The following is a 14,198-nucleotide window of genomic DNA, read 5'->3' on the forward strand; positions in this document are numbered from 1 at the left end:
AAGCCTAACAGGGCTTTACTTGCATGGAATAAAACCAAACATTCTACAGTAAGTGTGGCCGCTCTCTCAGATCCCCAGTCCACCGCTTCTTAAGGGCCCAGTCCTGCAAACACTTACTACAGGGCGTTCGACTTACTACCGTGACTAGTTCCAAAGAAGTTAAGGAGACCACAGGAAGCATTATATGTGGTAGTGTTTGCAGGGGTGGGAGCCCAAGGGAAGTAAGGGGCATGTACTACTACTACTGCCAGACCTCCTGTGCACAAGAGCTTTCGTCTTACCATGCAGATTGTGGGGTAAAAGAAAACAAAGGTGGCCCTAAGCAACTGTTAGGATTCCTACAATTCTAGGCATGACTGGGCCCTAAAATCAACCCTGTGTAACTCAGAGTAAGCTGAGAGTTGCCCTAAGGTGTGCTATCTAGAATGGGCATTTGGGGGGGCGGGGTAGGGGGGGGAGAGCGGTGTTGTCCCCAGCCCCCAACTGTATACAGTGGAAGAGTGGCAGCCAGCAATGGCCCTGGCCCAGGGCTGGCAGAGTCCAGTGCCCCTGGTGGGCGGCAGAGGGTGAAGCAGTGCCACTAGGTGGTGGGCAGAGGGCGTAGGGTTTCAAGCGGTCCGGTTTTCAACCAGAACTACCTGTCGAAAAGGGACCCTGTTGGCTCCACTGCTGACCAGGCTGTTAAAGATCTGGTCGGTGGAGCAGTGGGGGCCCAGGCCTAAAGCAGGCTCCCTGGCTCTGCATGGCTCCTGGAAGTGGCTGCCAGGTCCCTGCGGCCCCTAGATTCATGGGCAGCCAGGGAGGCTCTGTGCACTGCCCCTCCCCGAGGGCTGGGTCAGCAGGTCTCATTGGCTGGAAACCACGACCAATGGGCGCTGCGGTAAGCTTTGCTGGGATCCTGAACCCCTTCCCGTACCGCAACCACCTGTCCCAGTCTGGAGTCCCCTCCCACACCCAAACTCACGCTTGGCGCCTGCACCTCCCCCCAAACCCTTTGCCCCAGTCTCCTCCCACACCCCAAACCCTTCATCCCTGGCCCCACCCCAGCCAGAGCCAGCACCCCCCACCCCCAGCCTGGAGCCCCCTCCCACACTCTGAAACCCACATTGATGGCCCCCCCCACCCCTTCCCACACTCCTCAGCCCCAGCCTGGTGCCCCCGCCCACACCCTAGACTGCTCGGCCCAGTTTTGCACCCCAAACTCAGGTCAGCGCTTGCACCCCACTCCACTGCTGCAGCCCTGAGCCCCCTCCCATACTCCAAACCCCTCATTTCTGGCCCAGCACCTGCACCCTTTCAGATGGAGTCCCCAACTCCCAATCCTGAGTCCCCTCTCGCAGTCTGAACCCCACGGCACCAGTCCTGCACCCTGAACCTCTGATTTCTGACTCCACCCCAGAGCTTGCACACCCGAGCCCCTTTCTGGACCCTGAACCCCGGCCTTGCTGGCCACACCCTGGAACTTGCACCCCAGCCCTGAGCCCCCTCCCACATGCTGAATGCCTCAGCCCCAGCCAGAGCCCTGCCCTGCACTTCACACCCCACTCTGCCCCCCCCACCCCAATCCTCTGCCCCAATTCTGAGCCCCCTCCAACATGCCAAACCCCTCAGGCCCAGCCCAGAGCCCCCTCATTGTTGGCCCACCCTGGCGCTCGCACCCCCCCTGCACCCCTCATTCCCCATTGCCACTGCAAGCCCACACACCCCCAGCCCCCTCCTGCACCCCAACCCCTTTCCTCAGCCCTGAGCCCCCCCCTCCAGCCCCATCCTGCACCCCAATTCCCTACCCCATCCCTGAGCCCCCTCCCACATTCCAAATCACTCACCTCCCCAGCTAGAACCCACAATGAGCCAGTGAGCGAAGGTGGGGATGAGGAATGGCGTGCGTGGGCCCCAAGCCTCGGGGCAGGGTGGGGCCTTGGAAAGGGGGGTCATGGGGCAGAGCAAGGATGTTCAGTTTTCTGCTATTAGAAATTTGGCAACCAATCTTGCTGGCCCTGGTCCCTATTGAGGCAAGGGGCCATGCCGCGGTGCCCCTGACAGACATGTGGCATCGTGAGAGGGGGCACTATTTAACTGTATACATTGAGGGGGACACAATGTAAAGGTTTGGCTACCTTCCAAACAGCTTGAATCACCCCTTGCCCCCAGAACGCAGGAGCCCCTCCCTCCCTGTGCTCGCCTGGCCTCAAAGGTCACTTGACTGGCTCAGCTCTGGCCAGCTGCTGCGCAGGGAGGTGGGGGCTCGGTGGTTTCCAGACGTGGCTTCCAAGGTCCCCCCCGACCCTGGGCTATGGCCTCCTGCACATTGGCTAACCCAAGTCCCTTGTTAAATTCGTCCCTGTGCATGACTCAAACAAACATGAGGGCAGGCATGTAGCCCCACGGGCCAGCGGTGATCCCATAGTGGGCCCAGCCCTGCAAGCATTGGACAGGACCAGAACCCCCCCCCCCCTCCCCAGTGCACAGCTCCATTGGCCTGGCTTTAGCCCCCCCCCGGCCCGGAAATCCAGAAGTCAAATTATGCCTATGCCATCTTTTAGAGTAGTGTCCTAGGGACCAATCAGTTGGCCAAGGATTCCTGAAGACCTCACTGTGAACTCTGGCCCTACGTCTCTGGTTGGTGGCTTGCCCCAACTCCTCATCTGAAGACACCTCAGTGCTGGAGGGAGCACTGGCTGCCTGCTTATGGCAGCTAGAGTAGCCTTGTGCTCTAGTAAAGAGTTCTTTTGGAGAATGACCACCACTCAATTGTGCCATGAAACCAACCAACCATGTGTGACTGAAGTAATCCAACTCTCCGTTAACAGCAAACAAATCATCTCTTCCCAGAATGGCCAAATTGGCGTTTAAAAGTTTGTTGTAGGCTGAAACTTTTGACAGGGGGTGGCAAGATCTTGTGGGTTGAGCCCAGGGCTAGCAGTTAGCAACCCTTGAGTTGTAGGCCCAGTTTGACAACAGACTGAGTCATTTAATCCCTGTACCTCACTTACCCCATTTGTAAAGCTGTGATAATATTATAACCCATCTCACAGAGGTGTGTCTTAGATGTTGTTTGTGCTCCAGTAGTAAGTAGTATGTGCTTTGTTTTACACAATCATTTTACCTCTTATTTAAAACATTCTCAATTAAGTTCCTGTATACCACTGCGGCCACACACCTTTATGGCTAGGCTGTGTCAACTGCATGCAGCTCATTGTAAAGCGTGTAAAGCAGCCAGTGGGAATACCATGAAGCATTCAGAAAGTCTCCTGGAGCTCCCCTGGGTGCAGTAGAAGTGTGTACACTCCTATACTCATTCTCAGAGTGTAGCATACAACCCCCAGTATGGCTGGCCATGGTACCGCCTACTTCCCAACCCCACTGGGAACCAGGGTTCAGACCCCATAGGTAGGTGCCTAACTTCTATTGATTTCTGCTGCTGCAATGATATGATCCTCCATAGCCTAATTCACATTCCTACCCTGCTATTTTTGAAACAAAACACTCTGCCACATGCTTTGCTAATAAAGAAGTGCACTAACTATAGCTGCAGCATACATACCTATGCAAAATGAAGCCATCACTGTCCCTGAGTTTGCAGATTCATGAATAATCTTATGTTTGTAACATGGCACACACATCATCAGTGAAAAGTGTCCTTGGAATAGGCAGAAAAGGTCAGGGAGTTAAAACAGTAAAATCAGCTTTTCTTACCATGGAAATCAAGAACCTGACATTCAAAGGCTTCACGTGTATAGCACATTTGATGACTCTGAATATAAAACTAGTCATTCTAGGACACAGGACACGCCTTTCATCAATGGAATGTGCCAACTAAGCAGCACAGCTTTCATTTTTAAAAATCAACATTTAATGTTTTGGGGTAACATGAATATTACACGAATAGAAATGTACACAAAGCAGGGACATAAGAACCAGAGAGGTAGTTTGTTTTTATTTACTTTCCACTTGGTGTCACAGATGTATGCGAAACATGTACACAACCAAATCCACAGCTTACAACTGCAAAAGGGCTGAATTCATGCTTTCTGTACTCTTGATCCTGCACCACTGGGAGTTTTGTCATTTACCTCTCTGGACACTAGCTCAGATTTTATGGTAGCAGTCTTACATGCTAAAGGCCACACACTAGGGTTACCATATCTAACAAATAAAAAAAGAGGACCCTCCACGGGCCCTGGCCCCACCCATTTCCCAACCCCCAGTCCCGCCCCAACTCCGCCGCTTCCCTGCCCAAACTCCGCCCCCTCCTCCCTCCCACTCCCACTCCCAGCCACAGGGAAAGGGCTGTCCGAGCGCTACCGGCTTCACAGGCTTCACAGTTTCAGTTTTAATAGAGATGTACAAACAGACTGCCTGCACATTTTTTGAAGGAAAATGAAGGAAACATTGAGGAATCAGATAGCTACTAAAAGCTAGGTTTTGTGACATATCACAAGCTTCTGCTGTCACTTCAGACTATAATATGATGCCCAAACTCTGAGAAGTCAAAATTCACTCTTTAGTGTTTGTTTGAGATGGATCTGAGCCACAGTCTCTGCATCCAAATCCAACTCCTTATTGCGCTTTCAGGGACAGGGCTTTGGTTTGACCTAACACTGAGATGGGACAGCTGTGAAGTCTGGATGTGATCTGAAGCTTGGGGTGTTTGGGCCCTGGAGTATTGCTTTAGGCCCCTGCTAAGTATTGGTAGATTGAACAGATGCTATTCACTGATATTTAATTCCATAATCACTCTGCTATGTTTGAAAGAGGCAGAGGTGCATTTGCAGTACAAATTCTAAACAACTCGCTCAGTTTCTCACATTCTGACATCAGGAGTGTGAAAATAACCTGTTTCTGTAATCCTGAGTTGTTGAGGGGTGGGGGGAGGAGGAGAGGAAACTAACAGACAAAATATGTTGCTGGTTAGCAGAATATATTTTTTAAACCTCCCTTTTCCAAACTGAAACCTGAACAAAGGAAATTCATTTCTGTGAAGGATAGTACCCAAGCAACCTGACAGTACTTTGCTGTTATATATACCATTGTGTGTCCCATATTTTTCTGGACTCTACAGCGAGTCTGCAATACAAATGGGGAGGGTATTTTATCATGCAAGAAGGATGTCCATCAGCCCCGTCTCTTAAGGGTGCATGAGAGGAAAGATCTTCTTGTGGGCTGGGTTCCAGGAGATCTGGGTTCAGTTCCCAGCTCTGCCACAGACTTTCTGTGTGATGCTGGGCAAGTCACTGAGGTGGAAGGCTCCTTATTTAGTCCAACATTTAGGCACATCTGGTGGTAAAACGGTTGAGCCATCAGGCTTGTCTGACTGTCTATGAAATTTCTTTTGGGGGCAGGAGTATATACACCCAGGGAGTGGAGGGTGGCACTGGAGTCCTTCAGGATATGCAAAGACTCACCTGTCTAATGATTAAATAGAAGTGTCATCGAAGGACAGATCCTCCACTGTTTCTGAACCTCCCTGGGAAACCCTGAAGCATGAACCCATGATTCCCTGCACATTGCAATGGCTGTAGCCATCACCCCTGAAGATGTCTCAGATGCATCTACCACTGATGGAAGACTGGTCCCGGCAACAATCTTGCCTTCTTCTATAAAAGCCTGAAAACGAGCTCTGTCCTGCTGCGGCAACTTCTCAGCAAAGTCCACAGATTCTGAATAGTTCAGGAAATCGTACTTAGCCATCAGTGCTTGGTAGTTGGCTGTCCTGAACTGAAGGCTAGAAAAAGAAAAGACCTTCCTTTGCAATAAGTCAAGATGTTTGCCTTCCTTATCAGTCAGAGTAGATCATGAGTGTTGCTGCCTAGATTTCTCCATGGACCACTAAAGGGTTTGCGGCAGCATGAGAGAACAGACATTCCAGCCCTTTGCTGGGACATGGTAATGTTTCTCTGCCCTCTTAGGAGTAGGGGCACAAGTAACTGGGGAATGCCAGACCACTCTAGCTGACTCCAGTATGGCTTTATTAACAGGGAGCGCTATTTGACTGGAACCAGAGAATAGCAGGATGTCCTGGAACTTATGCTGAGGATCCTGAACTTCCTTAAGAGGAATCTGAAACTCCTCTGCAATTCTACAAAGAAGTTCTTGGAACTGCTTATAGCGATCAGAAGGATGGAGACATCGGAGCCACCACCTCATCTGGGGATGAAGATGACAATCTTGTTGGTTCCAATGGAACAGCTGGGTCCGGCATGTGTTCCTCTTCCTCCTCCTCAACTGGATTAGGAGGCAGCTCTGGTTGCCCTCTCAGACAGGTGGATGAGATGGCTCCCTAGTACATGGACCGACATGGAGGCGGGGCGGCTCCAGGGTTTTGGCCGCCCCAAGCAGCCAAAAAAAAAAAAAAAAGCCGCGATCGTGATCGTGATCTGCGGCAGCAATTCGGCAGAAGGTCCTTTGCTCCAAGGACGGGAGTGAGGGTCCGTCCGCCGAATTGCTGCCGAATAGCTGGACCTGCCGCCCCTCTCTGGAGTGGCCGCCCCAAGCACCTGCTTGCCAAGCTGATGCCTGGAGCCGACCCTGCATGGAGGGATGGTAAGGGTCACATGGCTCTGAATAAGGCCAATAAAATGAATTAGATGAAGGTGGCAGAGGTCCTCATGGCATGGGGTACTAACAGCTGTGAGGCAGATGATGAGATGGAGGTTGATTCTAAGCTGGTTCAGGCCTCCTGTCTGGGAAGGCATGTTTTGGAGGAGGAATTAATGGTTCATCGCGTAGTTCAGAATCTTTTGAGGAAGAGAAAGCCGTAGTCAGCCCACCTTGGTCAGAGGTATGCCGAATTCTGCTTTCAAAATTCTTCTGCTCCAGGTGCTTGGAACACATGTACCCACAGTGGAATACACACAGGGATCAGCACTCGAAGACAAATACACAGTATTGATCAAGCCTTTGCTGAGAATGCTTTAAAGGGATCTGGCGATGCAATCTGTTCCAAGCCTTTCGTGGTATGTATCGATGCAATCCATGATGAAGCTTGCAAAGAATTAGTGTTACTAGTATGGTATTTAATGGAGAGGAAGGAATGGTAGTGGAGAGATTTCTAGATTTAAATAAATGTAATATAGGTATCAATGTATCCATATTTGAGAAGATAAATGAATGCTTTCGAGAACATTTCATTCCATGGGAGAATCTAATAGAATTCTCCAGTGATAATGCCTCTATAAAGAAGGGAGTTAATCACTCTGTTCTTACAGAACTAAAAGGAAAGCAAACCAAGGTTTATAATGTTGGGTGTCCATACCATCTGATTCACATTGTGGCTAACAAAGCTACAAAGATGTTAGCAGTAGATGTTGACAATACAGTAACTAGAGTATATGGTCACTTCTCAAGAAGCTCTAAAAGAAAAGAAATACTGAAAGAATTTGATGATTTTTGCAGTGTAGAAAGCAGAATTTTTTTGGACCATGTGCTAAGTCGAGGGCTAAGTTTGCAGCATTGTTTAACCAGACTACTTCAGCAATATCTAGCTTTGAAGGCATATCCTGGTGTAAAATCTCAAACTAATCTTTGAAAATCTACAAATTGAACTGTATTACCTGTTTTTGCATAATGTTTTGCCTGTGTTTGATAGTTTGTATGAGATGCTGCAAAGTGAAGCCCCTCTCGCCCACTGCTTGCATGACACTATTATGCACCTGTTCCAAAAGATCTTTGGAAGATACATAAAGCCATCATGTCTCAAAGAAACAAAAGAATTGTCAAAGGTAGATTTCTTAAATCCAGAAAACCAAGTGGAGGAGAACAAATTGTTTGTTGGATTTTGTGCCTCACCATTCCTGAAGTCTGAAGAAATTTAATGCAGTGCTCATTGTGATACTATCAGTAAAAGTTTTTACTCTGATGTGAAGTGAATGAATGCGAAGCTATGGAAGCTCTTCTGGAAAAACTTCAGAGAAGGATGACATTTTATAGTCTTTGTGTTAGATTTCAGGAAGAGAAGCAGACATGAATTTTCTATTCTAGTGAAGACACTGACAACCTTTCCAGTAATTCCCACAGAAGAAATGGACAGCCTCAACAATGAATTTGTTACCTCCCAGTTAACAAAGAAGTTTTAATTTGAAACAGAATCAATGCGAGTGACGTTTTTTTGCAACAAGATGAGTGAACTAAAAAGTCCAGTGTCAGGGACACCACAGTTTCCACTGCTTTCCAAAGCTATCTGAGTTTTGTCTCATAGCAATGCTGGATGTGAAAGGATTTTCAGCATATGTGCAAAAATTTGCACCCATCAGAGAAATGAAATCAAAACTAGGACACTAAGGGGTGTACTTACCACCAAAATGAATTTGTTTTGCAAACAGTACTGTTACCAGCTCTATCCGAGCAAGGAGAGGCTGAAGAAAGCAAGAGTGATATGTTCACAGTACTTCAACAAGATAATTAATAAAGTAAATACATGTATCTATAGTATTATTTAGCAAAGTAATAATATAAAGGAACTTCTATAGTGTGTCTATTCAGATAGGCTTTATTAGCAAATTAAATACCACCACAAATCTCCCTGAAATTATTTTGGAAATGTTGGTCAGTATGGATATCTGAGACAGAAGGCAGAACTGAACCAGAGTCTCCCATGTTCTGGGTTGATGTTGGTGTTGGTGGGAGGGGGCTTCTCCTCTGTTTTTCTTGAGAAAGGGATGACCTGGCTTAGGCAATGAATTCCAGGAAAGGCTTCATGGCTGTGAATCCCAAGTGGAGAGAGATGCCTCCATTAGGCCTGGAGTTAGGCACCTACCATCTACTGAAGAGCAGGGTTTAGGACACACCCCTCTCCTTGGCATTTCATACTGGCTATCTTGGGCAGCTCCCAGCTCAATCTGCTGCCTTTTGTGAATCCTATCTTTAGGCAACTAATTCTCCCCTTGTTGTATAGGGAGCCCAGGTGCCTAACTCAGGGCTGTGAATTCCACTTGGTGGCGAAGTGCCTTAAAGTTAGGCTTTGCAATGCTGAGCCTAGTCCCCCATGTGACTCTCATACTGAATCTCTCAGTGCCTCAGTTCCTAGTTGTAAAATGGGGCCAAAAACACTTCCTTTGGCTGTACAGACTGTAAGCTCTTCAGCACAGGGAGAGTCTTCTACTACGTATGTGCAAAGCACCCTCTGCAACAGGGGTCTGATCTCTGGACGTTAGGTAGTACTGTAATACTACTGCTGATAAGGAAGGGTATGAGTCCATCTCTTCTCCTATAGCTGTATGGACTCTTTAGACATAACTGGAATAAAAAGTACTACAAAAACTTACTCGTGGGTGTGAAATTAAGCAGGAGTGGCTCTGAACATACACAAAGAGCAGATCTATTGAGTAAGAAGATGCTATTTTTGAATAGTCACTTTCCAGAGTAGAATTGCTTGTTAACATCACTGCAGATTCTAAAGCTTTTGTTGTTGTTGTTGTTTTTTTGGGTGGCATAAAGAAAACGAGTTTTATATCTCTGAAAATAGATATAAAATTCTCAAAAAGCTGCTGTCCATTACAAACCCTTAATGGGTGATATGTGAAAGGCTTTTCTTGATGCCTCACCTGGAGAGACTGATTTCTGAGAAGGGAAGGCCTATTTGTGGTGTATTGGTATCTAACCAGTTTCAGACTAGTACAGCAGGGTGTAATACCACTTACAATGACAGCAGAATAAAGATATACTGCGAGATATATTGTTTTCAACAAAGCATACCTTTGAAAAATATATTCAGTCTTTCAAAGGTTATATTAGCGAAGGTTTAAAATGTGGAAATCAACTATATTTGTATTTTTTAAAACAAAGATGAACCATCCAAGGCATTGCTAATTATTAAACCAGAAGAAAGCTTAATTGCCATTCTGGACGATCTTCCTCAGGAGTCGGAGTCTTGACATTACCACATCCCAGTCTGCATAAGCACCTTCGAGGTGACGGGATATTTCTGTTCCTGATTGGTAGCTCCGGCGACCATGCAGTAAACGCCAGTTGTCAAATGTTACTATGTCTCCTACGAAGAGATTAAACAACGTACTTCACAACTTTGTCATGTTTTCCATCATTTCAAATATATAACACATTGAAGTTCTTTAAATGCATTTGTCTGAGTGTCTCTTAAAACCCACAGCCCCAAAACACTTGTTCCCCACAACTGAGAAATGTAAACATTCCTAGAAAGCACAACATTCCATCACTTACATCTGTCTGTGCCTGGGGTAACTGAGCACCTCATAATCATTAATATACTGATGCTCACAACATCCCAGTGGCATTGAGCAGTGCTATTATCACCATGTTACGGATGGGAACTGAGACAGAGAGGGACTAAGTGACTTGCCCACAGTCACCCAGGAAGTCTATGGCTGGGAATTGAATTCAGGTATCTCAAGTCTCAGGCTGGAGCCCTAGCCACTGTATCTCCTGCAAACTGCAACGCCCTCCCACATCACTGGGGTTATAGAGGCTGCAGGAGTACCACAACTCTATGGCTGGAATAACCACTTTGCATGGATCCAACCAGCACAGAGAAAGGGGTCTGATATGAAATAAAATGACCTCACCAATGGTGGCAATGCAGCACAGCCTCTACTCCCCCACCCTACTCCTCTCTGCTGCCTGAATGGGGAGGGGAGGGGAGGAATGTACAGGGTATCCAATTCATCATTGTAGGGGATAACCACAGCACAGAATGGAGCTAGGAGGCTCTCACTCCTCAGTCAGGGACCACTCACATTTGGCCAAGTTCTCAGCCTTTGAAAAACTGCAGTTTGCACCTCAGATACCAACTTTCACGTGGTAAATAAGCACCCCAACTTTCACAATAAGACAAAAATCAAGCTAATCCCATATCAAAACAAGGCCAAAACAACCTAATCCCTAAAACCCCCAATACTGTATGTGACTAGATCCCCCCGACATGCAGTCAGGGACAGCGGTGGGCCCGCTGTGCACCCCTGACTCTCTCCACCTCTGGCCCCTGCTTGCCAGGAACCGATCAAAAAAAAAAGAAGCAACAAGCTGCAACAAGCTACAAGCCAAACAAGCAACAAGCTACAAGCCAAAAAGCAACTCACAAACCAATTAGTCCAATTTCTGCGTTTTTTTCCATGGGTTTGGCATGTCTGGTTTGCACATGCTCTGAAGCAGCTTCTTAATAGTCTGGGAGATAAATTCTTCAGAGGTTCTGCTGGCACTGAACACACATACACATGGAGCTGTGAGGCTCTTGAGTGACTGCAGTGCACATGTGCTATCCCCACAAAACAACTCAGCATGCTCCATCTCTGGGTGCTGGGGGTAAGCAGGGCTTTCCCGGCAATTGTGGCTCTGGGCTGCTGTGGTGCCAGGCACCAGAACTGAGAGCAACGGACTGTCTGTCCTGTAGACTCAATGCTCTTGCTGATGGGGCCCAACAGTGAGGAGGAAGGAAGCAGCCTGATTAGAAGGCAGAGGTGAGCAATGGTGGGGGTGTGCGTGTGCTTGGGTGTGGGGGGACATGAAAAGAGGGGAATGAAAGAGCCAGAGGGTGGGGAGACGCAGACAGGGAAGCAGTAGCCGACAGGAGCTGGGGGAAGGGGCAGCAGAGGGAGTTAGGGAGGAGAGGTGGAGGTGTCTGGGTGGTATACAGGTGTGATTCAGGGGGAAGAGGGGTAGGAGTCTGGGTCTGGATAGGGTTAGAGGGAATGGGAGCAGGAGCTGGAGGAAGGGGCTGGAGAAGGTGAGACAGATGTGGTGCGGGACAGGGGAAAAGGGTCAATAAGCACTTAGAGCATACTATCTTCGGGTTTTTACACTGCTGCCCACCATTGTAACGTCTGAGCACCTTCCATGCAAAATCCCCTCCAGAATGTGGAACTGAACCCAGGAGTCCTGAGACTCTACATTCCTCTGCTGTCAGCAAATATGTACGAAACCTACTTTCAAAGTGTGTCTTATCTCCCTCTATGCCCAATCCACGTACTCTGCCTGCTGCTCCTATCAATAACTCTGTCAGCTCAAGTGGCAGAGGTCTGAGAGGATCTAAAGTTTCCAAACCTGCTTGATGACCCGGGCGGGTGTCAGTATGATGCTACATGAAGGAAATTCTGTGTTCTCAGATTTTTTTTTTTTTTTTTTTTTTACATGAGGAAACGACATCCAAAACCACTACTTTAAAAGAACATTATTAAGGTTGCAAAGTTGAGCACTCAAAAGTTAGGGAATGTCAGAATTAAGTTTGCCCATAGAGCCTTAATCCAGCCCCCTTGTGCATATGGCTTTTGATACAGTGTACAGACTATTTTTTTTCCAAAGGATCCCTGCCTCATTCAGTGCTTTGGGAATTAATCAGGTTTATATAGTGAAGGAGGGTGTTATCTCTAGGACTCCTGCCGCACGGTGGAAGGTATGTAGTGAATAAGGCAGGAAACTGGAGGAAGAGAAACAAAATTGCCTGTTCTCAAATGGATAAAGCAGTTAATTCCTTTGAAGTTTACACCGCTGGTGTGGAGTCAGGAGTCTGGCTGATCCCATAGGTGTGGTGGGGGAGAAGGACCTAGTTGGGAAATGTTAGACAAAGGATTAGGAAACTGTTAAAAAGAGCAGACTGAGGAAGAAAGGTTGGGTCTGCAGTGAAAGAGACAGCAACCAGTTTCCTAGACACTGGGGAACCAGGCAGAGCGATGCAAGAGGAGGGAGGGTGCATGAGAGATTGTGCAGAGGAGGAGGAACTGTGAAGGACTGCATGGAGGATGTGAAAGAGGGACCACAAGAGATCATGCAGAGGAAGTGGAAGGGCCATGAGGGATTTGCGGTAAAAGAGGAAGAACGACGAGGTATCACATGCAGTGGGAGGAAGATCCAGGACTGTGTGGATCATGCGGAGTAGGAAGAGGGACCACACAGGACCATGCTGGGGAGGAGGGGGAGGAAGGACAACAAGGGACTGTGCAGAGAAAAGACCACAAAAGATCATGAGGATGATGCTCAGGGGCCAACAAGGTATCACTGGAGGAAGAGGGACCACAAAGGTTTGCTCAGAGAAGCAGGAGGAGGAAGCAGCATGAAGGACCATCCAAGGATGAAGAACTGTTGGTAAGAGAACAAATGCAGGTGCCTTTAACAATGGGTGATGAGTAAAGAACAACTAGGTTGAGGAAAGAGATGGCTGCACAGATGAGAGTCGCCCACAGCAACCTCTCAGGAGATGTGTGAATCTTTATTCCCTCGGGTGCAGTGGGCTAGGGCAGAGCCTTATTCCCTGTTACATCTAGCACAGGGGAGGGGATAATAAATTTCCCATGTGTCTGAGGCTGTCTCCAGCCTTGGGAGCTACCTTGGGAAAGTGGCTGAAATAGAGAGCACTCATGGCTCCCCTCTCAGTCATGGGTCCACATATGATGATCTGGTTTTAGTGGGTGAACTCACTTCACATACACAAAGCCAGAGGCTCTGTGCAGGTGATGAGCATGGGGGCTAGCAAGTAAAATCCACCCACATCCCAGAGGCAAGGTGCGGGTTTGCGGTGCACCGCGCCCCTCCCCCCCCCCCCCACCCGGCAGCTATTACTACAGCCTATGGGCTGGAAGAGTGTGTGCTCCAGCACCTCCACCCTGCTTGTGTGGGGCAACAGTGCCACTGGAGACACGTAATAATGGATCCCCTGGTCCATCTACATCGCTGCCCTCTGCAGCACATAGGACAGCAGATGCCTTCATGTATAGCCCTGCTGCACAAACCTACTGCAGCACATTAGCATGGCACATCTTTGCACAGCACTGTGCACCATGGTAATTTTCAGCCAACATGCTCAAAACAGCTTGTATTTTGTGTGTGTAATATACCTAACTACATTAAAAGAACATTAAAGTTACAAAGTCAAGTGTTTAAAAGTTAAGAAATGCCAGAACGTAGCTAACCGTTACAGCCTTAATTCAGTCCTCTTGTGTGTATGGATTACGATACAGGTTACGTCTATACTTGGAACTAGGGATGTGATTCTCGGCTCACGTAGCCATACTCATACTAGCTCTCATTGCACTAGCGTGCTAAAAATAGTCGAGTAATCATGGTAGCAAAGACTGAAGCAAGCGGCAGGAACAGATTAGTCACCTTGAGTACAAACCTGACTGGAACCCCCTGGGTACATACTTAGGGTGGCTAGTCTGTGCCACTGCTTGCTGCTGCCCATTCTACCGCAGCTACACTACTATTTTTAGTATGCTGGCTTGGTGAGAGCTAGT

At 48.0% G+C, this 14,198-nt stretch overlaps 1 protein-coding gene across 2 annotated transcripts in view; it reads right to left on the bottom strand.

Annotated features, from left to right (window-relative positions):
• Window positions 1–3,911: 3,911 nt before the first annotated feature.
• Window positions 3,912–14,198, bottom strand: part of BBOX1 (gamma-butyrobetaine hydroxylase 1) — an 84,947-nt gene continuing 74,660 nt past the window's right edge. For both annotated transcript variants that reach the window (XM_054025919.1, XM_054025918.1), the window contains exon 8: window positions 3,912–9,988. In XM_054025919.1, coding sequence (XP_053881894.1) covers window positions 9,828–9,988 — 161 coding nt within the window. In that variant the 3' untranslated portion in view covers window positions 3,912–9,827. The remainder of the gene's footprint in view (window positions 9,989–14,198) is intronic.

The sequence above is a fragment of the Malaclemys terrapin genome, chromosome 4 (assembly GCF_027887155.1).
Source record: "Malaclemys terrapin pileata isolate rMalTer1 chromosome 4, rMalTer1.hap1, whole genome shotgun sequence".
NCBI lineage: Eukaryota > Metazoa > Chordata > Testudines > Emydidae > Malaclemys > Malaclemys terrapin.